Below are 26780 nucleotides of genomic sequence, written 5' to 3' on the forward strand. Positions count from 1 at the left end.
CAATTTTACACTTCTACTTATAAGTAGAGCGTGTGAGTACCTGTCTAAATGTAGGGAGATACATTTTCTACAAAATATCACTGACTTTGTCTTAAAATAACTTTTGAAGGGATGTATTATTATTCAATAAGAACTGTCAGTGGGTGTGTTTGTCTGGAAAAGCAGCGTTGTCGTTAGGGCTGACAAATCTTATTGCTCTTATCTTACGTGGAACGAACAGCAATGTCGTTTGACCTCACTGTTGACTTTGTTCCTATATAATGCCTTGTATTGTTGCACAGTGACTTATCGCCCAGTCACGCGTTCCACCCACATGCTGCAGTCCAAACACACTTTGTATATAAATGAGCCACGGCGCGGGAGTGTGAATTTAATTCACAAGCCCACCTCTGGACAGATTGGATCCGTTTGGGGGATTTCGGTGGAGCTTTGTCTGCTTTTACCTTGCACTTACTATTTTCCACACGCGTAGTGACTGCAGCGGCAGTGGTTGGACACAGGGGGACGACCAGGTAACGTGACGATCCAAACTAAAAAGGCAATAGTACAATACAGAAGTTGACAGTGTTGTGTGTTCAACATACACACCATCGTTAACTGTTGTAGTGTGCCTCATTTCCATGTTAATTATACTACATGCGATAGCCTACTAGTACTTGAAACACATAGGAGAAATTATTTTGGTCAGTCAACAACCACAATCTTTGTAATGGTTACTTGCTTGTCCTTCTGCCTCCCCATCCATTTCATGTTTCCAGATCTCATCTGCCACTCATTGCAGCAACTTTGTATTGTTTTACTGGAAACGATCACCCTTTTGATTAAACCCACGGGAGGGAAGGGGGGTTATGGTTGTGGGGACTACAAATACTACTAATAAATAGATTTTATATACCGGTAGGATAGTTCATTATGCAAAACATAAATGGTTTCTTCTACTTTCTGCTCCGTGTCGAGGTCTGATTTTTGAGCATATTACATTAATGATCCTCAAGTAACTGCTTTAAAAATGGATAGTTTACCAAAGATTGTTCTTGCTTTGGTTTTAAATGGGGACATGGGATTCGGCTGCTGTTCAGTGCAGGGGCGATTCTAATCTACATGGATACAGGGCTGGTGACTACTCCAAAATCTTGAAAAATCCTAAACTATTTGTTTTATCGCCTTCAACAGAAAGCTGTGATGTAACAATTTTTGAAAATAGCTGCAATATTTAAACAACTTATTCGCTTGACTGATTAATTTTAGCGTGTTTAATAAATTAAAGTTGAAGAATTTCAAAGTGGCCCTTGCATCTTTCGATTTTTACTGTGTGTGGCCCTTGGAGAAACAATTTTGGACATCCCTCTATTGGCTAAAGTAAAATATGAAATGTATGTATAATCCTGTACTTTACTTGAAAACCCATTCTCTTTTCATCTTGTCTCTCTGCCATTATGAAATTAATGTGGTATTTATGTACAAAATTGAGTTTTTTCAAATTTTTACAAACCTATAAAACAAATTTACAAAGAGTGAATCTGAGTGAAAGTGTCGATACAGGAAGTGGTTGTATGACGCTGTGTAAATCTAATGTCCTAATTTGTTGTAAAACAGATATAACAAGAAAACTAGATACACCAGTGAGCTGCAGCAGCCTTGATAACCTATATGCCTACATAGTGGCCATGTTGGTGGGGGCCACATTCCCATCAAAGGCAATGCACGAACATTGAAAATAAGTCATAATTTGCTAATTTCTCAATTCATTTTCATTAGGTTACTTTTTTTGTCAATGCCAAAGTGTGTAATATCAAAACAGAACATTTGAAAGAATAACTCCAAAAATATTTTTGTCTGTGAAAGGTTATTCCCAGTTCCCTTGTTGTGATTGTCCCACATTTTGTGCAACTGTATGTAGCACAATTCCGGCCTTGTTATTTGGGTTTTTGTGCTGCTCACAAACCTGGAATCCGCCAACGCTTTGCTCCCAATAGCTTTACATTGCTGTAGGCACGCAGCTCAAATGGGAGTGTTGTAGCTACCTATTGTTCATATATTTAAGGTTGTAAATCGATCCATATTGCCTTCTATCAGAGTGTACAATATTGTTTCATGGAGAACAGCTTTGTCAGTCAACCAACAAAATGGTGTACTGTGGCTAATATTTGGATAGATTGATACCGAGGTAAAGCATGTTTCCACAAAGCGCAAAGCAATACACATTCTGATTCTGATTCATTTAAATCAAATTACAATATATTTTAATGGCTAATTAAGCGATTCAACTTTGGCCTGCATACATCAATCAGATTCAGCTCAGAGAACATATACCTTATAATTAGCTGACCAAAACATGAACGTTAAATAATAAATACTGTATGTTTGTCTCCATTTGACATTTGTTGGCAGATAATTTTCCACATAGATATGAAGAATAGGTGGATACGAAACTCCCATTTGTGCTTCGTGCCTACGGCGATGCTAAGCTGGTGGGGGCAAGGTGTCAGTGCATTCCATGTTTGTGGACAGTGCAAGAAACAAGATACTGACATTGTGCAATCACAACCATGGAACTGGGAATAACCGTTCATACTGTAGATAATAGTAGTTTTTGGCTCTTTTTTCATTATTAAATCTTGTTGAGAGCTTCACTCTATGAGAGCATCACTAAGTACAGTACTTGACTATGAGCAAAACACTAATGTCAACTTGCAGCTGGACAAGCAAATACCAGAAGATGAATAGTAACTGAAACATAGTTGAACAGTATAAGCAGTAATAGTAGTAGTAGTAGTAGTAGTAGTAGTGTTATAAATAGCCATTACAGTCAGAGAACTAGTATCAGAATTTGTAATCCAATTGTATCCAATTTGTTTACAAGTACTACCACTTACTCAGGGACACGTACAACAATTTCAATGTACCTGTTTTTAATTTGTACAAATGGAAATAAACTGTATTCTGTACTACAACCCAATTCCTATAAAGTTGGGACGTTGTGTTAAACATAAATAAAAACAGAATAAGATTTGCTAATCATGTTCAACCTATATTTAATTAAATACAATACAAAGATGGCGGCACGGTGGGTGACTGGTTAGAGCGTCTGCCTCACAGTTCTGAGGTCCGGGGTTCAATCCCTGGCCCCGCCTGTGTGGAGTTTGCATGTTCTCCCCGTGCCTGTGTGGGTTTTCTCCGGGCACTCCGGTTTCCTCCCACATCCAAAAAACATGCATGCTAGGTTAATTGACAACTCTAAATTGCCCATAGGTGTGAATGTGAGTGCAAATGGTTGTTTGTTTTTTTATATGTGCCCTGCGATTGGCTGGCAACCAGTTCAGGGTGTACCCTGCCTCCTGCCCGATGATAGCTGGGATAGGCTCCAGCACGCCTGCGACCCTAGTGAGGAGAAGCGGTTCAGAAAATGGATGGATGAATGGACAATACAAAGACAAGATATTTAATGTTCAAACTGATCAACTTTATTGTTTTTAGCAAATAATCATCAACTTAGAATTTTATGGCTGCAACACGTTCTAAAAAAGCTGGGACAGGGTCATGTTTACCACTGTTACCTTTTTCTTTTAACAACATTCAATAAACGTTTGGGAACTGAGGACACTAATTGTTGAAGCTTTGTAGGTGGAATTCTTTCCCATTCTTGCTTGATGTACAGCTGCAGCTGTTCAACAGTCCGGGGTTTCCGTTGTCGTATTTTACGCTTCATAATGTGCCGCAGATTTTCAGTGGGAGACAAGTCTGGACTGCAGGCAGGCCAGTCTTGTACCCGTACACTTTTACGAGGAAGCCACGCTGTTGTAACACGTGCAAAATGTGGTTTGGCATTGTCTTGCTGAAAGAAGCAGGGGCATCCATGAAAAAGACGTTGCTTGGATGGCAGCATATGTTTCTCCAAAACCTGTATGTATCTTTCAGCATTAATGGTGCCTTCACAGATGTGTAAATTACCCATGCCATTGGCACTAACACAGCCCCATACCATTACAAATGCTGGCTTTTGAACTTTGCGTCCATAACAGTCCGGGTGGTTCTCTTCCTCTTTGGCCCATTTCAAAAAAAAACTTGAAATGTGGTCTCGTCGGACCACAGAACACTTTTCCACTTTGCATTAATCCATCTAAGATGGGCCCGGGCACAGAGAAGCTGGCGGTGTTTCGGTGTGTTGTTGATAAATGGCTTTTGCTTTGCATAGTAGAGTTTCAAGTTGCACTTACGGATGTAGCGCCGAAATGTATTTGCTGACATTGGTTTTCTGAAGTGTTCCTGAGCCCATGTGGTGATATCCTTTACACATTGATGTCAGTTTTTGATGCAGTGCCGCCTGAGGGATCGAACGTCACGGGCATTCAATGTTGGTTTTCGGCCTTGCCGCTTACATGCAGTGATTTCTCCAGATTCTCTGTACCTTTTGATGATATTATGGACCGTAGATGATGAAATCCCTTAATTCCTTGCAATTCTACGTTGAGGAACATTGTCCTTAAACTGTTCGACTATTTTCTCACGGACTTGTTCACAAAGAGGTCAACCTCGCCCCATCTCAATGACTGAGCAATTCAGGGAGGCTTCTTTTATACCCAATCATGGCACCCACCTGTTCCCAATTAGCCTGCCCACCTCTGGGATGTTCCAAAAAGCTGTTTGATGAGCATTCCTCAATTTTCTCAGTCTTTTTTGCCACCTGTCCCAGCTTTTTTGGAACGTGTTATAGCCATAAAATTCTAAGTTAATGATTATTTGCTAAAAACAATAAAGTTGATCAGTTTGAACATTAAATATCTTGTCTTTGTAATGTATTCAATTAAATATAGGTTGAACATGATTTGCAAATCATTGTATTCTGTTTTTATTTGTTTAACACAACGTCCCAACTTCATTGGAATCGGGGTTGTATCTCCACAGTGTTTGTTTCTACATACAGTACATGCATATAAACAGATAGTGAGAGAGAGAGAGAGAGCGTGAGAGAGAGAGAGAGAGAGAGAGAGAGAGAGAGAGGGAGAGAGAATAAGGGTGGGAGAGAGTCAGTGGAGAGAGACAAATGAATTAATATACAGTAAATGATTATTTGATTGATTTTACAATAAAATATTTCAATCTAAAAATACTTTATAATACACTTACATACATACACATGTAGACTTATAAACACACACTCACAAACATAATAATACACTTTATAATTTATCATAATTATGTTCATATTTTCTCGATATATTTATCTTTATGTTTTTATACATGAAACTAAATGTATCTATGAAGATACATACTTTTATATGTATATATAATTTATTATCGCTACCTACCCTTCCTATTACATTAGCTCTTTGTAATTTTGTATCTCTGTTTGAGTGGTTACACTCCTTGGCCACCTTAATTGTAGTTAGTATTGACTGACTGTCATTGATTTGTGTAAGTACTATATATAATTCAGTGAAGTACTGGTTTATGAACGCTGAAAAATATTAATACTGTATTCAGATGACAGGTTACTTACTTTAACCCCCTAAATTGTTAAGCGAAGTTTTGCACTTTTTGGGTTTAAAGAAATTATGAATCAATAACAACTTGATAGCTTCCCTTCACTATTAGCCTTAGAGGTGTGTGACAACATGGACATATAAATTAAGTAAAATGAATGTTGAATGAAACAATGTCAACAACAGACAATCTAATTTTGTGCAAAATCAAAGTCATTTATTCAGAAGTGTTTTCAGCTCTTGTTCATTGTAGAAAAATACTTCACCATCAACAATGGCCACCCTCAGCATCTCAAATACAACCTTTGCTCTGGAGCTCCTCCGCACCCTTAGCCAAAGAAACCCTACCGGAAACATCTTTGTCTCTCCGCTGAGCATCAGCTCAGCCTTAGCAATGGTCTACCTGGGAGCCAAAGGAGAGACTGCTGCACAGATGGCACAGGTAAACATCAGTTCTTCCATTCAATTAAGTACTTTCTTATTGTTTCTGATTCAAGACAAAAGTCTGTGCTGTAAAACTCTCCCCTAGGCCCTGTCATTTAAAATGACAGGGCCTAGGGGAGGTGAATGTGTCCATGCAGAGTTCCAAGCTCTTAATGCAGACGTCAATTCACCCTCTGCTTCTTACATCCTGAAACTGGCCAATCGTCTTTATGGAGAAACGACTTCCCATTTCCAATCCGTGAGTTTTTGAGGGGTTCTGGCAGTTATTTAAGCAGAAAAGTTATGCACTAAATTTATGAGCCATTATTTCCTTGCAGCAATTCCTTGATACCACACAGAAGTACTATAATGCAGATCTGCAAACTGTTGATTTCATCGGGGCTCCAGAGGCTTCCAGAGCAGAGATTAACAGCTGGGTGAAGCAGCAGACAGAGAGTAAGACCTCTGAAACAATGAATACTGTACATATACAGTACTAAGTCATGAATGTAAAATTTATGTGTTGCTTTGTTTTGCGTTTTTCCACTCAGATAAGATTAAAGATCTTCTCAAACCAGGAACTGTCAGCAATATGACAAGATTGGCTTTGGTCAATGCCATCTACTTCAAAGGCAACTGGAAACACCGCTTCGATCCAGCAAACACCAAAGAGATGCCATTTAAAGTCAACCAGGTGCAAACTCATTTCTGTTGTCTGGATCACTTATCATCACTAATGTCTCCGGTGAACTGGTGCCAATCCCACCTGACTTTGAGCGAGAGGCAGGGTACACCCTGAACTGGTCACCAGCCAATTGCAGTGCACATATCGAAAAGCAACGATTCACACTCATATTCACACCTAGGGATAACTTAGAGCCTTCAATTAAGAAACTTGTTGGGAATGTGGTGGGAAGACACTCAAAAATGTGTCCATCATAACGGGTGATTTCATGTAAAGTTCTCTTATCTCTTGATGTTTGTCAGAATGTGACGGAAACGGTGAATATGATGCATCTGATGAAGAAACTGCCTTACAACTACATCTCTGAGCTGGGTCTGCAAATCCTGGAGCTGCCATACATAGACGATGAGCTCAGCATGATCATCCTACTTCCAGAGGAGCCAATTGACGGCACTGAGCCACTGCTGAAGGTACACAACCTAACAGTAACTTCCTCCATAATTCCATCCAATTTGTAGCTCTCACAAAGAGTGGCAGTTCTGAGGGGTGGGCACTGGGACCCCACCCACTAGGTACAATTAAGGCCTCTTTGTACTCCCGTGCTCGCGCGGCCGACAGCGCCCGCATTGGTCACATGACCGACGCATTGGGCTGCGCTGCCCCGGTGCGGCACTTGACGCGCACACAGCACACAGCACAGAATGCCGCGGAGATCATCTCTCGTGATTGGTCTGTTTTAGTCACATGCTGTGATGACGTACTCAGCTTTCCCTTGGTTCCACATATCACCTACGCCACCGCCTTCTTGATCGATTTTGTAGTATAATTAAACTTATCATCTGGTCATCTAGGTCCATTTGTTCTAGGAGACACTTTTCCACGGTCGCCATTGCTGTTGCTTTGTTCCTTGTTCCGGAAAGGAAAGGAAAGGAAAGGAAAGGAAAGGAAAGGAAAGGAAAGGAAAGGAAAGGAAAGGAAAGGAAAGGAAAGGAAAGGAAAGGAAAGGAAAGGAAAGGAAAGGAAAGGAAAGGAAAGGAAAGGAAAGGAAAGGAAAGGAAAGGAAAGGAAAGGAAAGGAAAGGAAAGGAAAGGAAAGGAAAAACGGCTCCCGGAAATGGCCATAAAATGCAGAGGAAACTCCACCCTGTGGTGCCCTAGCCAATACCAGCCGTAGCGACACCCTTGACTTGGAGGAGAACTGAAGCACATTTTCAAAACAACTCGCGTGGGTTGCGCTTGAGTATAAAGGAAATCTGCGTGTGGGATAGCCGCAGTGATGTCAGTGCGGTCGCCGCCCATGCAAGTATAAAGAAGCCTTTAGTCTTAGTCCCTGGTCAGGCTTTAGAATGCAATGAAAGAATCTACTGAATACAATAAAAATACAATAAATTAATGCAATAAATAAATACCATGAATAAATACAGGGAAGTAATTCAGACATTACGTGTGTGTGTGTGTGCATGCGTGTGTGTGTACGTGCGTGTGCGCATTTAAAACTTTGGCCCTCTGAAGTCAAATCGACAATGGTGAGTGCTAACTACTCAAAGCGTAACAGTGCAGTGTGAACAGTATTGTTTCCTCCAAGCAGTAACATTTGTGATGCTTATTTATGGATAATGTCAGCACCCACCACTGTACTGCAGCCCAGCTATCATCCATCCATCCATCCATTTTCTGAGCCGCTTCTCCTCACTAGGGTCGCGGGCGTGCTAGAGCCTATCCCAGCTTTCATCGGGCAGGAGGCGGGGTACACCCTGAACTGGTTGCCAGCCAATCGCAGGGCACATACAAACAAACAACCATTCACACAGTCACACCTATGGGAAATTTAGAGTCTCCAATTAATGCGTGTTTTTGGGATGTGGGAGGAAACCGAAGTGCCCGGAGAAAACCCACGCAGGCACGGGGAGAACATGCGAACTCCACACAGGCGGGGCCGGGGATTGAACCCGGGTCCTCAAAACTGTGAGGCTGACGCTCTAACCAGTCGTTCACCGTGCCGCCAACCTTTTAAAGTGGGGTTGGTAAGAAGAAAATGCCTGCAATATCTCAATATTTTTAAGTGAAGCCAATTTGGAATTTTGGTATTTTAGCAAGAAACACAAAGTCGCTGCACACTCTCACAGGCCACCAGTTTGACAGCTGTGCTCTATAACCTCTGAAGTTTGTTGTTGTGCTGACACCCCTTTAACCTGTTTGAATGTGATTGGTTAATTCAGAAACAGGTACATCTCAGTCATATGAGGGTTTGCACACTTGTAACCACATTATTTCAGTTGTTTATTTTTACTTCTCCTCTAGATAAGACTTGGAAAAATTTAATTCCATTGTACAGGTTATAGGTCACAAAATGGTGGAAACATTTTTTAAATGGTTTATCGTAGTCTCATTTTTGAATATCACAAAAAAAATGGCCATTTGAAGGGCTCCTTATATCCACTGAAACATAATATATCATATAAATATTATATATATTGGGACGGTGTGCTGCAGAGGGGAAGTGTACGCCTTGCAACTGGAAGGTCTTCAGCTCGTATCCCCGCCGAGCACATGTCGTCGTCGTGTCCCTGGGAAAGACACTTAACCCACATTGGCTATAGTAATGAATTTGGTTGTTAGCTGATTTTACTACTGACTGCTTGTTGGTCAGAATGTCACTAAATTTACTGGCAATACTTTTTTGACACAACACATTTTAACTAGTTATGCTGATGTATGTTGGTTTCACCTTTTCTGTGTTACAGTATTTCAGAATCTGAACTCAAGGTAAAGTATGTATTATTTTCTTATTTTATAGCTGGAGAAGGAGCTTACACATGTGAAGCTAGATGAGTGGACCAACAGAGAAACCATGGACATCCACTCTGAAGTTCTTGTTCATCTGCCAAAGTTCAAACTGGAGGAAGAGTACGAGCTGAATGAACCTTTGGCTGAACTGGGTATGACAGATGTGTTTTGTGCTGCGAAGGCCAACCTTTCTGGAATGAACGGCGAGGGAGGACTTTCCCTATCCACAGTGGCCCACAAGGCCTTTGTAGAGGTCAATGAGGAAGGCACTGAGGCTGCTGCAGCCACTGCTGGCATGGCAGCTTTCTGTATGCTGAGGGAGGAACACTTCACAGCAGACCATCCCTTCCTCTTCTTTATCAGGCACAATAAGTCCAATTCTATCCTCTTCTTCGGGAGGTTCTCCTCTCCTCAGTAGAGACAACTCAAATAAAATAAAATTTAAAAATGCAATGGTGTGTTTTTCTGACTACATTTTCTAACACAATTGGTGACTGGTTAGTACATCTGCCTCACAGTTCAGAGGTTCCTGGATTCGAATCCAGGCACCGGCCTTCCTGGCGTTTGCATGTTCTCCCTGTGCTTGTGTGGATTTTCTCAGGGTACTCCGGTTTCCTCTCACATTCCAAAAATGTGCATTGTAGGTTAATTGAAAACACAATTGTCTTGAGTATAACAGTATAACCTACCTTTTCAACCGAAGTCAGCAGGGATAGGTTCTAGCACCTCCGTGACCCTAAAGAGGATAAGCAATATAGAAAATGGATGGATGGAGTATGTTGTTTTTAAAGTGAGTTACTCATTTAATATACTCACTCTTGCATCTCTAATGATGTTTAATACTAAAGCTGTATCAAAAACATCTTTACAATGTTGGCAAGCAGTTTTAAAAGACTGTCAGAGAGATTTGAAACATCCTTCCCATATCTGTACAGCTTGTCATATAGCAATATATTTTAAGTGATAAAAAGAAAATAAGGAAGCACGGTGAAGGACTGGTTAGCACGTCTGCCACACAGTTCTGGCCTTTCCTGTGTGGAGTTTGCATGTTCTCCCCGTGCCTGTGTGGGTTTTCTCTGGGTACTCCGGCTTCCTCCCACATCTTACATGCATGGTAAGTTAATTGAAGACTCTAAATTGCCCGTAGGTGTGAATGTGAGTGCGAATGTTTTTTTTGTTTATGTCCCCTGCGATTGGCTGGTGACCAGTTCAGGCTGTACCCTGCCTCTCGCCCACATGGGCTAGGCTCCAGCACGCTCGCAACCCTAGTGAGGATAAGCAGTACGGAAGATGAATGAATGAAAAAGAAAATCATACAACAGTATTCGCAATAGAGTTGTAGCTGAAAAGTAATCTTAATACATCTGTTTAGATGTTTTAATATACACATTTTGAATACTTACTGTATGTGATTCAAATATTTAGTTTTCGTATATTTGAGAAATATGACATGGTCCTAATTATTATTATTATTATTTGTATATTTTTACTATTTTACCTTTGGAATCTTTCTGGAGAGTGTTTCCCCCCCCCCCCCCCCCCCCCATCCACCCACTCTTGTCCACAGTAGTTTTTGCAGTGTGTGCTCCAATTTGTTTAAAACGTTACCTTTCTGGTAACATATATATATATATATATATATATATATATATATATATATATATATATATAAGCTAACTATAGCTTGTTTCATTTATGAATTGAAAAATGCTTCTTAAATGGTTCCCCACGCCACACTGTACATACTTTATTGTTCGCTCTTTAACTTGTTTTTTTCAATGAAAAATGCAGTACCGTAACCTTTTTGTAAAGTTTAAAGAATCAAAATCCAAACTATCAAAGTATTGTAATCTTATCGCCATTACTCCAATGTTATTATTTTGAAAGCGGAACCGGAAGTGTTGATTTGGATGATGTCAACGCTTTATGGTTGTCGTGTTGTTAAACCACCGAGCTCGACTGACGGTTGTGTTTTGGTTTTTATCCATAATTTCGAAGATTTAGTCTTTGAGTACGTTCTTGTAGAAGAGGGGTGAAGTGATACGAGATTCTACACGGAGGTACACATTCTATGCTATCAGCTGCTGCCTAAAATGTCCAAATGCTAGTTAACATCTACTTTACGTGAAGTTAGACTTCAGTAAAGCCGATTTGCCTAAATACTGTATCGCTCAAGTTTTAATTCATTCATTCGAAGAAACTCGGTTGCTTTTTTTTTTGAAATATGCTAGAATTATTTACATTTCGTTCGTCGTCCTTAAAATCCCCCCTGCATTTCAAAATCATGACATGGTATTGACTAACATCAACTGGTTAATCAATGCCCGGCCTACTAAATTCTTCCGATATCACGCGATTTTAAAAAGTATTTCATCTCCTTATAGCTAATTGTGCTGTTTTGTGTTTGTCCAGTAGAGCTGTCAGTGGTCAGATGAGGGTTTTGGTGACTGGAGGCTCTGGCTTGGTGGGGATGGCCATACAACATGTGGTCAAAGAGGAAAGGGGGGGCTACGAAGGGGAAGAGTGGATCTTCCTCTCCTCCAAAGATGCCAACCTCATGTGGGCACAGACTAACTCAAATAATATTTGCATTGTTACGACTGAAAAACACAACCCCAAAGTTGCTCTGAATTGTCCTTATTCTTGATCTTCCGGTCTTTTAGGAGCATGAAAGAGACACGGGACGTGTTTAGGAAGCACCAGCCAACCCATGTTATCCACCTGGCTGCCATGGTGGGCGGCCTTTTCAAGAACTTGAAGTGTAACCTGGACTTTTGGGTATAAATCCATGAAACTGCACTTTTACAGTATGGACAGTAGTTTCTGCACATTTATGATCAAATTTGTCACTTCTGGCTACTGTTGTGTCTCTTCTTTTCAGAGGAATAACATCCATATCAATGACAATGTGCTGCAGGCCGCACATGAAGTTGGTGTAGTTAAGGTCGTTTCCTGTCTGTCCACCTGCATATTTCCGGACAAGACCACCTATCCCATTAACGAGACTATGGTAAGAGGCATTTGTGTATATGTGGTATACTACTTCCACTTTTGTAGTTTTTACCGCAACATAGTCTTATGATGGTTGTTTTGATTACATTACAAACCAACTTTTCAATCGGAATTTAAGCAATTATTAATGGGCTTTTTGGAAGGTCAGTCAGGTAGAATTAGCCTCACACATAATTACTACAAAGAGCTACTTATTGTTTTGCTATAAAACTGATTTCATTATCATTGAGGCACCACACTGAAACAGGGAAATGGAAAATTGACTGCAAAGTCACATTAATGCCAGAAAACGGCATAATTGCTTTTTATGATCAGACTTGAAAATAGAAAAAAACAATGTACCTCATCCCAGTTCCCCATTCCGATGTATTGCGTATATCCCAATGGCTATTGACAAGGTGTGTCAGAAAAGCTGCAGGACTGGTGTCACAACAAAAAGATCCTGCGGCATTAACATCGTTCAGTGCATGAGAAGAGGTGAGACTTTGTGGCAGGATCACTTCACCATGACACCTGCTCACACTGCCTTAAGCATCTGACAGTTCCTGGCCAAGAGGAACATCACCTTGCTGGAGTAACCTCCCTACTCACCCAACAGTGAGTACTCACCCCCCCTCAAATTTACCGTATCACACCTTATCATCAGAAAGCTTACTGCTTTCAAACTTAGTCCAACATTTCCTCCTCCACAGCAATAGCCTATGCAAGCGTTCATTCTCCACTTTGAGAAGCACGTTTTCAGACCACAGGTGCACATTACTCCATAAAATAAAAGGCCCATGTTGGTTCAGCAGGTGTTTCAGAGACGTGACCCAAAAGTGAGTGGAAGGACACCGTTGCCAGCCCATCACATATAGAAAAATGCCCAGTATGCCGACTCAGTTCTTCTAAAGCAAAGCGATGTGTTTAATTTATACCTTATGCCTCACGTCGAATACTTGTTTTATAACTCTTAATGTTGTGTGTGTGCGTGTGGCTGCTGTGGCATATACCGTAATTTCTCGTTTGTAATGCGCACCCATGTGAAATACGCACCCCTAAAGTTGACCTAAAAATTCTGGAAAACCCTTCCACCTAGGTATAATGCATTTTTACAATGCATGATTTTGCTTCTACCCATATGATCAAAACATGAAGTATTGTCTGTATTTTGTTAGTTTTTTTCAAAGAATTATTCTGAAGTGAAGCACTTTATTTGAACACATAATACTTTATTTTTATTTACTTGCTCTTTATTTACTACTTTTATTTAGTAAATGAGAAAACACACAGTTGTGCTCATATGTTTTATTACCCAAGCAGAATTTGTAAGATGTGTACAATTCTTTAAAAAGAATATGAAGGGCCAGGCGAAATACATTTTATTTAATAGTATTCAAGTTAAACGGTCAAGCATTTCAGAAAAGCATTATAATTAAACAAAACATAACCATAAAGGAATGAATGATGGTTGTCGTTCAGTCATATTTAAAAATATATCTATATTTTAGAAATTCTGCCAGGGTATGTAAACTTATGAGCACAACTGTACATATATGCAGTCATACGTACCTGTCATATTGGAATGAAAGTGTAGGCTACAGCTTTTTCATAACCTCTAGATGGCGGCATACATTTATAAAATGGGAAAGTTTTTTTTCCATTTTCCACTATACTCATCTATAATGCACATTATACACAATAAATTATGGTACCTGTTTTAATGTTGTGTGTGACTGCACAAGACACTGTGTCATACAATATGTATTTTAGAAAGCTTTAATGAATATGTGTGTGCGTGCGCGGGTGTGCATTTTTGGGGCTATAAAATCTTCCCCCTGCTCCAACTGAATGCCCACCCATCTCAAACACTGTCGCCCGACCTGGCTCTGGTGATTTTGTCCAAGCTCAAGAGGGTCATCAAGGTTTTGAAGACATGGACGACATCAAGATAGCCGTGATGACAGAGTTGCAGAGGATCCTTCCAGGAGTGCGTGAAGGTGTGGCAGAGAAGGCTGGAGAAGTGCATTCGACCCCAAGGGGGTATTCCAGGAAGTTGGTTATGTGAAAACTCTGATGAAGTTAACCTTGTTATGAGGGGAAATTCTGAATTATCCAGTGTACAGAGCCGCGCAAGTAAAATTTTAAGTCAGTCACCACAGTAACAGTGGTGTACCTAACCTGCTCGCTAGTGAGTTTTGTTTGTAGAGTAGGAGTGGCTAGCACATCCGCCTCACAGTTCAAAATCAGCTGGTATGTGCTCCATCTTACAGATGACCCTTTTGAGTGTAAGCGGTACAGAAAATGGATGGAAGAGGTTTTGTGTGGCGATGCAGAGCATTATGCATAAAAGCAAGTGTTTCTGCCGGTGAGTGACCCTCACAGTTACTGTAATTGTGGTCTTCCGTGGGCACAAACTTACAAGAAAAATCAAAAACTCCACAGGATTGCAAGTGATTAATGTACAGTGCTGTGAAAAAGGTATTGGCCCCCTTTTCAAATTCTTATATTTTTGCATAGTTTCACCTGCTTTAATGTTTATGATCATCAAACAAATGTAAATATCAGACAAATATAATCCAAGTGAACTTAAAATTATGTTTTTAAATGGTGATTTCAATTATGAAGGAAAAAAAATTACTCAGTTACCTGGCCCTGTGTGAAAAAGTAATTACCCCCCTTGTTCATTCATTAATTGTAACTCATCACAATAATACAATATAATTTTCACTGATCCCAAGCCTGATTACCTCCAGATCCAAATAAATTTCAGAAAAAGTGGGGAAATAAAATAATTGACATCTATCAGTCTGGAAAGAGTTACAAAAGTTGTTGTATACTGAAGACATTTGTGTTTCAGATCAAAAGATGAATATGAGACCAAACTTCAAAATTCCAGCTTTCATTTTATGATATTTACATCTAGATGTGTTAAACAACTCAGGACAGAGCACCTTTTGTTTGAAGTCACCCACTTTACAAGTGAGCAAAGGTATTAGAACAAACATTATTAAATTAAAGTGAATAACATGTAATATTTGGTGGCATAACCCTTACTTGCAAAAACTGCATCAAGCCTGTGACCCACTGACTTCACCAGACTGTTGCATTCTTCATTTGAAATGATTTTTCAGGCCTTTACTGCAGCCTCTTTCAGTTCTTGTTTATTTCTGGGGGTTTCTCCCTTCAGTCTCATCTTCAGGAGGTAAAATACATACTCTCTTGGGTTAAGGTAAAGCTATGTACGGCTTCCTTAATCTGGTCCACTGAACATTTACAATCGTCCTGTAATATTTGTTGCATTAATTTAGTGTTTTTTTCCTAAAATGTGTTAAATATACTTTTTTTGTTGTATTCATTTCTATTATTAAATAAATGATTGGTTTGATATTTTAAAAGTCATGTCACGTTTATTTATATGAACCTTAATCACAAAAGAGTCTCAAAGGGCTTCACAGGCCCACAGTTGACAAAGATCGGTGACACCCCGTGATGTAAACCCCCCAACCGGGCAAGGAAAACATATATATTTAATGATGTATTATTTTCGAAATAAAAAAATGGTTAATTATTTCTCATGTAATTAGAATCACAAATTTAAAATAAAATTATATTTCATTGATTATGATAAACTTACGTTTATTTTCTATTCATTTATCTAGTGAAATAATTGGTTCATTGATGTAAATAAAATGTTTTTATTATTAATATAAACCTTTTTTGATACGCAACTATTTTTTCCACCTCATCTACGAATGACCTGGCCCATCTGTCCATTTTTAAAATGTAATGTAGGCCTTGAGTACAAAAGTTTGCTCACCTCTGGCCTAATTACAGTAGATGTCATTTTGGCTTCCATCACTGCTCCTGCTGAAAATGTCTCTTGTTATATTGCAGCCATTTGCTAAAATAATTTAAGTTCATTTTCCTCTAATTATTATACACACAACACCTCATATAGACAGAAAAAAATGGAATTGTTTAAATCTTTGCAGATTTATTAAAAATGAAAAACTGAAATATCACACAGCCATAAGTATTCAAACCCTTTGCTGTGACACTCATATATTTAACTCGAGTGCTGTCCATTTCTTCTGATCATCCTTGAGATGGTTCTACACCTTCATTGGAGTCCAGCTGTATTTGATTATACTGATTTGACTTGATTAGGAAAGACAAACACCTGTCTACATAAGACCTTACAGCTCACAGTGCATGTCAGAGCAAATGAGAATCATGAGGTCAAAGGAACTGCCTAAAGAGCTCAGAGACAGAATTGTGGCAAGGCACAGATGTGGCCAAGGTTATAAACATTTCTGCTGCACTTAAGGTTCCTAAGAGCACAGTGGCCTCCATAATCCTTAAATGGAAGACATTTGGGATGACCAGAACCCTTCCTGGAGCTGGCCGTCTGGCCAAACTGAGCAATCGGGGGACAAGAGCCTTGGTGAGAGAGGTAAAGAAGAACCCAAAGATCACTGTGGCTGAGCTCTAGAGATGCAGTCGGGAGATGGGGGAAAAGTTCTAGAAAGTCAACCATCACGGCACCCCTCCACCAGTTGGGTCTTTATGGCAGAGTGCCCCGACGGAAGCCTCTCCTCAGTGCAAGACACATGAAAGCCGCCCGCATGGAGTTTCCTTAAAAACACCTGAAGGACTCCCAGATTGTGAGAAATGATTCACTGGTCTGATGAAACCAATATATAACTTTTTGGCTTTAATTCTAAGCGGTATGTGTTGCGAAAAACAGGCACTGCTCATCACCTCTCCAATACAGTCCCAACAGTGAAGCATGGTGGTGGCAGCATCATGCTGTGGGGTGTTTTTTAGCTGCAGAGACAGGACGACTGGTTGCAATCAAAGGAAATATGAATGCGGCCAAGTACCGGGATATCCTGGACGAAAACCTTCTCCAGAGTGCTCAGGACCTCAGACTGGGCCGAAGGTTCACCTTCCAACAAGACTATGACCCTAAGCACACAGCTAAAATAACAAAGGAGTGGCTTCAGAACAAATCTGTGACTGTTCTCGAATGGCCCAACCAGAGCCCTGACTTAAACCCAATTGAGCATCTCTGGAGAGACCTGAAAATGGCTGTCCACCAACCTTCACCATCCAACCTGACAGAACTGGAGAGGATCCCCAAATCCAGGTGTGAAAAACTTGTTGCGTCATTCCCAAAAAGACACATGGCTGGCTGTATTAGCTCAAAAGGGTGCTTCTACTAAATACTCTGCAAAGGGTCTGAATACTTATGGCTGTGTGATATTCCAGTTTTCCTTTTTGAATAAATCTGCAAAATTTCAACAATTAAATTTTTTTCTCTCAATATGGGGTGTTGTGTGTACATTAATGAGGAAGAAAATGAACTTAAAGCATTAGCATTAGCACATCCAACTCCAAGTGTGAAGTAACTTTCTTTTCTTATGTTTTCGGGATATTGGGGCTTAGCCGCAGGTGAGCGCTACTCAGACTCGATTGAACTAATTCAGATCGGGGGTATTCCAGCAAGCAGGTTCAAAAGCAGGTTTAATCGAAACCCAACTTCTGACTTGACTTACCCCGAACTCAAAAATTGTGATCATTCAGGTCCAGAAAAGTTGCTCTGAAAAGTCTAAGTACGCTCACTTTGAGCTAATCTCTTGGGATTTGAGGTGCTAATGTGATATGAAAATATATTCCTGAAAAAAAAAAGGAACACTGCTGTAGCAGTGATGGAAAAAGAACCAAATGATGCACAAGTGAATGCAGAAGTTTCAGTGCTTTGAATGCACTGACGTAACATTTAAACACATTTAAAGTTGCAGCATACAGGAATATATTTTGAATCACATCTGATTTTCATTTACCGTGTGTGCAATCCAGCGTCTAAACGTGTACTTGGAAGCATTTTATTGAAATATAAAAATATCAGTCAAAGCATACAGTATTTTGCTCAGCCATGATGACATTTTAAATAAAGTAAATACTCGAATAATATTCAACAGGTTTTTAGTCAACACAATTTTATTTACGTATTTGTCTTATTGATCTTTCGACCCAAATGTAGCGTATATACAGGAAATAAAACCTTTGATTTGTACTCTGCCAAGACAAAAAGATTGTGTGCGGGAGCAGTGATGGGATATGCATCACTTGTCCCATCCACCTCACCTTTGGAAGCCAAAATAACTTCCAATTAGACTGCATTTTTGTGTGCTCAAGGATTTTTAAAATGGACACATGACCCAGGTCATTTGTAGAAGAGGTCAAAAGAAATAGTGTATCAAAAATTATTTAATAAATAATAATAATAAAAAATTTTATTTTACGTAAAATAAATCAATCAACCGGCGGTATGGTGGCCGACTGGTTAGAACGTCCATCCATCCATCCATTCTCTACCGCTTATCCGGGTCGGGTCGCGGGGGCAGTAGCTTCAGCAGGGACGCCCAGACTACCCTCTCCCCAGCCACTTCATCCAGCTCTTCCGGGGGGATCCCGAGGCGTTCCCAGGCCAGCCGAGAGACGTAGTCTCTCCAGCGTGTCCTGGGTTGTGCCCGGGGTGCCCAGAACATCTCACCAAGGAGGCGTCCAGGAGGCATCCTAATCGGAGGCCCGAGCCACCCCATCTGGGTCCTCTCAATGCGGAGGAGCAGTGGCTCTACTCTGAGCCCCTCCCGGATGACCGAGCTTCTTGCAGCTTGCAGCCGTGGCCCAATGGTTAAGATCATCGTCTGCCACCGTGGGGGACCGAGGTTCAAGACCCCAACTGGACCATCCGCCAACATCCCCCGGCCTCACGGCTGTGGTGTCCTTGAGCAAGACACTGATACCCCGAAATGCTCCCCGGGTGCTTCAGCTGCCCCCTGCTCCAGTGTGTTCCACTAACATTTGTATGTGTTCACCGTGATGGGTTAAATGCAGAGAACAAATTTCGTGTGCAAGCATGCATGCATGTTCATGACAATCAAAGGTGGTGATTCTTCTTCTTCTTCTCGTGACCATAGGTGAGGGTAGGAACTTAATTTACAACCTGTTCCACGGCCAGGACGAAAACCACACTGCTCCTCCTGAATCTGAGATTCGACTTCCTGACGGACCCTCCTCTCCAGCACCCCTGAATAGACCTTACCAGGGAGGCTGAGCAGTGTGATCCCCCTGTAGTTGGAACACACCCTCCGGTCCCCCTTCTTAAAAAGGGGGACCACCACCCCAGTCTGCCAATCCAGAGGCACTGTCCCCGATGTCCACGCGATGTTGCAGAGGCGTGTCAACCAGGACAGCCCCACAACATCCAGAGCCTTTAGGAACTCCGGGCGAATCTCATCCACCCCCGGGGCCCTGCCACCGAGGAGCTTTTTAACTACCTCGGTGACCTCAAACCCAGAGATAGGAGAGCCCGCCTCAGAGAACCCACACTCTGCTTCCCCATGGGAAGGCGTGTCGGTGGAATTGAGGAGGTCTTCGAAGTATTCTCCCCACCGACTCACAACGTCCCGAGTCGAGGTCAGCAGCGCCCCATCCCCACTATACACAGTGTTGGTGGTGCACTGCTTTCCTCTCCTGAGACGTCGGATGGTGGACCAGAATTTCCTCGAAGCCGTCCGGAAGTCTTTCTCCATGGCCTCACCGAACTCCTCCCATGCCCGGGTTTTTGCTTCAGCGACCACCAGAGCTGCATTCCGCTTGGCCAGCCGGTACCCATCAGCTCCCTCAGGAGTCCCACAGGCCAAAAAGGCCCGATAGGACTCCTTCTTCAGCTTGACGGCATCCCTCACCGTTGGTGTCCACCAACGTGTTCGGGGATTGCCGCCACGACAGGCACCGACCACCTTACGGCCACAGCTCCGGTCGGCCGCCTCAGCAATGGAGGCGCGGAACATGGTCCACTCGGACTCGATGTCCCCCGCCTCCCCCGGAACATGAGCAAAGTTCTGTCGGAGGTGGGAGTTGAAACTCCTTCTGACAGGGGATTCTGCCAGACGTTCCCAGCAGACCCTCACAATACGTTTGGGCCTGCCACGTCGGACCGGCATCTTCCCCCACCATCGGAGCCAACTCACCACCAGGTGGTGATCAGTTGACAGCTCCGCCCCTCTCTTCACCCGAGTGTCCAAGACATGCGGCCGCAAGTCCGATGACACGACCACAAAGTCGATCATCGAACTGCGACCTAGGGTGTCCTGGTGCCAAGTGCACGTGTGGACACCCTTATGCTTGAACATGGTGTTCGTTATGGACAATCCGTGACGAGCACAGAAGTCCAATAACAGAACACCGCTTGGGTTCTGATCGGGGGGGCCGTTCCTCCCAATCGCGCCCTTCCAGGTCTCACTGTCATTGCCCACGTGAGCATTGAAGTCCCCCAACAGAACAATGGAGTCCCCAGCGGGAGCGCTCTCCAGCACCCCCTCCAAGGACTCCAAAAAGGGTGGGTACTCTGAACTGCTGTTTGGTGCATAGGCACAAACAACAGTCAGGACCCGTCCCCCCACCCGAAGGCGGAGGGAGGCTACCCTCTCGTCCACCGGGGTGAACCCCAACGTACCGGCGCCGAGCCGGGGGGCAATAAGTATACCCACACCTGCTCGGCGCCTCTCACCATGGGCAACTCCAGAGTGGAAGAGAGTCCAACCCCTCTCGAGAGGACTGGTACCAGAGCCCCAGGTGTGTGTGGAGGCGAGTCCGACTATATCGAGTCGGAACTTCTCGACCTCACACACCAGCTCGGGCTCCTTCCCTGCCAGAGAGGTGACATTCCACGTCCCTAGAGCCAGCTTCTGTAGCCGGGGATCGGATCGCCAAGGTCCCCGCCTTCGGCCACCGCCCAGCTCACACTGCACCCGACCCCTATGGCCCCTCCCACAGGTGGTGAGCCCATGGGAAGGGGGACCCACGTTACCCTTTCGGGCTGTGCCCGGCCGGGCCCCATGAGTGCAGGCCCGGCCACCAGGCGCTCGCCTTCGAGCCCCACCACCAGGCCTGGCTCCAGTGGGGGGGCCCGGTGGCCCGCGTCCGGGCAAGGGAAAACGAAGTCCATTGTTTGTCGTCATCATTAGGGGTCTTTGAGCCGTGCTTTGTCTGATCCCTCACCTCGGACCTGTTTGTCATGGGTGACCCTGCCAGGGGCATAAAGCCCCAGACAATTTAGCTCCTAGGATCACTGGGACACACAAACCCCTCCACCACGACAAGGTGACGGCTCAAGGAGGGGTGGTTAGAACGTCAGCCGCACAATTCTGAGGACCCGGGTTCAATCCCCGGCCCCGCCTGTGTGGAGTTTGCATGTTCTCCCCGTGCCTGTGTGGGTTTTCTCCGGGCACTCCGGTTTCCTCCCACATCCAAAAAACATAATTGGAGACTCTAAATTGCCCGTAGGTGTGACTGTGAGTGTGAATGGTTGTTTGTTTGTATGTGCCCTGCGATTGGCTGGCAACCAGTTCAGGGTGTACCCCGCCTCCTGCCCGATGACAGCTGGGATAGGCTCCAGCACGCCCGCGACCCAAGTGAGGAGAAGTGGCCCAGAAAATGGATTGGATGGATGGAAATCAATCAACCAACGATGATCAATTTTATGTATATATATATATATATATATATATATATATATATATATATAAAATGCACAAGTCAGTACAAACTGTAGGCCGGTCCCAAGCCCGGATAAATGAAGAGGGTTGCGTCAGGAAGGGCATCCAGCTTAAAACCTTGCCAAACAAATATGAGCGTTCATCCAAAGAATTCCATACTGGATCGGTCGTGGCCCGGGTTAACAACGTCCGTCAACCTGCGCGGCGCCGTTGGAAATTCAGCTACTGTGGGTCGAAGTCAAAGAAGAAGAAGAGGTGGAAAGCGGGTTCTTCGGCAGAAAGAGAAGAGGAAAACACAGAGCCTAGAACTGAATGTGGGGACTTTGAATGTTGGGACTATGACAGGAGTTGGTTGACATGATGATAAGGAGAAAGGTTGATATATTGTGTGTCCAGGAGACCAGGTGGAAAGGCAGTAAGGCTAGAAGCTTAGGGGCAGGGTTTAAACCATCTCCCATGGTGTAGATGGGAGGAGAAAGGGAGTCGGGGTTATTTTAAAAGAAGAGTTGGCTAAGAATGTCTTGGGGGTGAAAAGAGTATCAGATCGAGTGATGAGGCTGAAATTTGAAATTGAGGGTGTTATGTGTAATGTGATTAGTGGCTATGCCCCACAGGTAGGATGTGACCTAGAGGTGAAAGAGAAATTCTGGAAGGAGCTAGACGAAGTACTTCTGAGCATCCCAGACAGAGAGAGAGTCGTAATTGGTGCAGATTGTAATGGACATGTTGGTGAAGGTAATAGGGGTGATGAAGAAGTGATGGGTAAGTACGGCATCCAGGAAAGGAACTTGGAGGGACAGATGGTGGTAGACTTTGCAACAAGGATGCAATTGGCTGTAGTGAACACTTTTTTTCCAGAAGAGGCACGAACATAGGGTGACCTACAAGAGCGGAGGTAGAAGCACGTAGGTGGATTACATCTTGTGCAGACGATGTAATCTGAAGGAGGTTACCAACTATAAGGTAGTGGTAGGGGAGACTGTGGCTAGACAGCATAGGATGGTGGTGTGTTAGATGACTCTGGTGGTTGGGAGGAAAATTAGGAAGACAAAGGCAGAGAAGAGAACCATGTGGTGGAAGCTGAGACAGGACGAGTGTTGTGCAGCTTTTCAGGAAGAGGTGAGACAGGCTCTCGGTGGACGGGAGGAGCTTCCGGAAGACTGGACTACTGCAGCCAAGGTGATCAGAGAGGCAGGCAGGAGAGTACTTTGTGTATCTTCTGGCAGGAAAGGAGAGAAGGAGACTTGGTGGTGGAACCTCACAGTACAGGAAATCATACAAGGAAAAAGGTTAGCTAAGAAGAAGTGGGACACTGAGAGGACCGAGGAGAGACGAAAGGAATACATTGAGATGCGACACAGGGCAAAGGTAGCGGTGGCAAAGGCCAAACAAGAGGCATATGATGACATGTATGGCAGGTTGGATACTAAAAAAGGAGAAAAAGATCTATACAGGCTGGCCAGACAGAGGGATAGAGATGGGAAGGATGTGCAGCAGGTTAGGGTGATTAAGGATAGTGATGGAAATATGTTGACTGGTGCCAGCAGTGTGCTAGCTAGATGGAAAGAATACTTCGAGGAGTTGATGAATGAGGAAAATGAGAGAGAAGGGAGAGTAGAAGAGGCAAGTGTGGTGGACCAGGAAGTGGCAATGATTAGTAAGGGGGAAGTTAGAAAGGCATTAAAGAGGATGAAAAATGGAAAGGCAGTTGGTCCTGATGACATTCCTGTGGAGGTATGGAAGCATCTAGGAGAGGGGGCTGTGGAGTTTTTGACCAGCTTGTTCAATAGAATTCTAGTGCATGAGAAGATGCCTGAGGAATGGAGGAAAAGTGTACTGGTGCCCATTTTTAAGAACAAAGGTGATGTGCAGAGCTGTGGCAACGATAGAGGAATAAATTTGATGAGCCACACAATTAAGTTATGGGAAAGAGTAGTGGAGGGTCAACTCAGGACAGAAGTGAGTATTTGCGAGCAACAGTATGGTTTCATGCCTAAAAAGAATACCACAGATGCATTATTTGCCTTGAGGATGTTGATGGAAAAGTACAGAGAAGGTCAGAAGGAGCTACATTGTGTCTTTGTAGATCTAGAGAAAGCCTATGACAGAGTACCCAGAGAGGAACTGTGGTACTGCATGCGGAAGTCTTGAGTGGCAGAGAAGTATGTTAGAATAATACAGGACATGAATGAGGGCAGCAGAACAGCGGTGAGATGTGCTGTAGGTGTGACAGACAAATTTAAGGTGGACGTGGGACTGCATCAGGGATCAGCCCTGAGCACCTTCCTTTTTGCAGTGGTGATGGATAGGCTAACAGATGAGGTTAGACTGGAATCCCCGTGGACCATGATGTTTGCAGAATACATTGTGATCTGCAGTGAAAGCAGGGAGCAGCTGGAGGAACAGTTAGAAAGATGGAGGTATGCACTGGAAAGAAGAGGAATGAAGATTAGCCGAAGTAAAACAGAATATATGTGCATGAATGAGAGGGGTGGTGGGGGAAGAATGAGGCTACAGGGAGAAGAGATAGCAAGGGTGGATGACTTGAAATACTTGGGGTCAACCATCCAGAGATATGGTGAGTGTGGTCAGGAAGTGAAGTAACGGGTCCAAGCAGGTTGGAATGGGTGGAGGAAGGTGTCAGGTGTGTTATGTGACAGAAGAGTCTCTGCTCGGATGAAGGGCAAAGTTTATTAAACAGTGGTGAGGCCAGCCATGATATACGGATTAGAGACAGTGGTACTGAAGAGAAAATAGGAAGCAGAGCTGGAGGTGGCGGAAATGAAGATGTTGAGGTTCGCTCTTGGAGTGACCAGGTTGGATAAAATTCGAAATTAGCTCATCAGAGGGACAGCCAAGGATCGATGTTTTGGAGGCAAAGTTAGAGAGAGCAGACTTCAATGGTTTGGACACGTCCAGAGGAGAAATAGTGAGTATATTGGTAGAAGGATGATGAGGATGGAGCTGCCAGGCAAGGGAGCTAGAGGAAGACAAAAGAGAAGGTTGATGGATGTCGTGAGGGAAGACATGATGGCAGTTGGTGTTCGAGAGGAAGATGCAGGAAAAGGACGTGCTGTTGCCACCCTTAACGGGACAAACCGAAAGGAAAAGAAGAAGATAATATATATATATATATATATATATATATATTATATAAATTAATAAACATGAACACATTTTAACCAATAAAATAATTCTCAATTCAAATTTTTTTTTTTATTATTTCAATGATAATTATTAAAGCAATTGTTGAAATTTTCAAATGTATATGTAAATTTATTTTGGGAATTTCTTTTTTATTGGCAATAAAGAAAAAACTTTTATTTAGAATTAAGCTAGATTAACTTAATTATAAAAACCTTGTTAAAAGTATATATATTTAATTGTATTAATATTTAATCAACCAATTATAAGATAATTGATTACAAAATAGATAAAATCAAAAAGTATATTTTATCCCATTTTAAGGAAAATCAGCTTCATTCAAAACAACTGAGCGGGGCTCCTGAATTAGACTGGTCCCAGTCTGAGCCGCAGCATGTCTATCATGATTTAATTAATCATCAAATATGTTTTGATAAATGATTTCTACATCAATCACTTGCAATCCTGTGAAATAGTTTTTCTTAAATTGTTACAGTTCGCTGCGACGGTGACTTTTCTCATTGGCGGACACATGAATGTACAAAATTCGTACCGATGTCGGCACAATTCTGCCATGTTGACTGAATATAAAAATAAATAGTTTTCGATCAGAAATTGGTCTGGGAATATCATCATATAATTTTAAATTTAGTTTTGCCTAAATATCGATAGGATTGCAGCGAAACAGATAAGCAGTGTTTGCTTCAGGTGGGAGGAGACGTCGAACGTCAGGATAGAGCATACTGTTCACGCAGTCTGTTACCGCGGTGAATGAGTCGGAATTCCTCTTACCCAACTATTTGAAACGGATTGATCAGGCTTTTCCTCATCTCAGGGTCAACTTCCTCCAAGTTTTCACGTAACCTGCTTGCTGAAATATCTCGAGCTGTTCTGGACCCGAATGATTACGGTTTTCAAATTCAGAGGAAGTCAACTCAGAACTCAGGTTTAGATTATGAGTGTGTTCAACCTGCTTTCTGTAAAACCCCCAGGGGGATTACTTTGAACAGGAAAACTCTTCAGGTACTTTTCTGACACACTTCGTTCATGTAATTTTCAAGTGACACATACTGTATCTCAGGGGTGTTCGCGGGCCACATTCACCCCAATTTGATCTGAAGTGGGCCGAACCAGTATATCCGTGGCCTTATAAGCTATAAATCATGACAATTACATCTTTAAAAATTTTTTTGGGTGCACATAATTACATCATTTGGGAAAATAGTCACATTTATTGATTATATTGTTGCAAATCTTGTTTCAAATCACATGAGCAATCTCAAATGTCAAATGTGTTTCCTGAATACATGGAATAGCCTGCATGCTCATTTGCCCAAATTGCACATAAATAACGCCACAAGCATCAACACTCTGCAATGACAACAAATAAATAATCAAAAAAGCATAAATAATAATTAATTGCATCACTTTTCATTAGCCTCGGCTGACCATGAGGATAACCTTGCTATTACCTCTAATTTACCATATTTAGACCATACTAGTGGTCTATCTATGCTTTAGCTGTAGTTTGGATTCACAGCCGTTGTCTATCCAATCAGTAATTTATACTGCACAGGTATTGGTAGATATACAATATGTATCAGATTATAATCCACATTTATTTGAAAGAGGTCAGATTCCGATATCTGATATGTGATCCCATCGTTTTTTCGATCTATGCTGCCATGATGCATAT

At 42.4% G+C, this 26780-nt stretch overlaps 2 protein-coding genes across 7 annotated transcripts in view; both read left to right on the forward strand.

Moving 5' to 3' along the window:
- Positions 1-313: 313 nt before the first annotated feature.
- Positions 314-9830, forward strand: serpinb1 (serpin peptidase inhibitor, clade B (ovalbumin), member 1). 2 transcript variants are annotated; one of them, XM_061778508.1, is made up of 7 exons: positions 314-512; positions 5721-5925; positions 6013-6165; positions 6245-6362; positions 6458-6600; positions 6894-7061; positions 9388-9830. In XM_061778508.1, the coding sequence occupies exons 2-7, from the start codon at positions 5758-5760 to the stop codon at positions 9793-9795; spliced, it is 1158 nt and encodes a 385-aa protein (XP_061634492.1). In that variant the 5' UTR covers positions 314-512; positions 5721-5757; the 3' UTR covers positions 9796-9830. The 2 variants fall into 2 exon arrangements, with proteins under 2 accessions (XP_061634492.1, XP_061634493.1); XM_061778509.1 differs by having other exon boundaries at positions 5737-5925.
- Positions 9831-11283: 1453 nt separating this feature from the next.
- Positions 11284-26780, forward strand: part of LOC133480461 (GDP-L-fucose synthase-like) — a 29391-nt gene continuing 13894 nt past the window's right edge. For 3 of the 5 annotated variants that reach the window (XM_061778514.1, XM_061778518.1, XM_061778517.1), the window contains exons 1-4: positions 11284-11437; positions 11793-11936; positions 12041-12155; positions 12259-12387. In XM_061778514.1, the coding sequence (XP_061634498.1) occupies positions 11809-11936; positions 12041-12155; positions 12259-12387 (372 nt within the window). In that variant the 5' untranslated portion in view covers positions 11284-11437; positions 11793-11808. Of the gene's footprint in view, positions 11438-11789; positions 11937-12040; positions 12156-12258; positions 12388-26780 lie in introns of all 5 variants that reach the window. The other 2 variants (XM_061778515.1, XM_061778519.1) reach the window with 2 other exon arrangements.

This window comes from Phyllopteryx taeniolatus, chromosome 7 (assembly GCF_024500385.1).
Source record: "Phyllopteryx taeniolatus isolate TA_2022b chromosome 7, UOR_Ptae_1.2, whole genome shotgun sequence".
Lineage (NCBI taxonomy): Eukaryota > Metazoa > Chordata > Actinopteri > Syngnathiformes > Syngnathidae > Phyllopteryx > Phyllopteryx taeniolatus.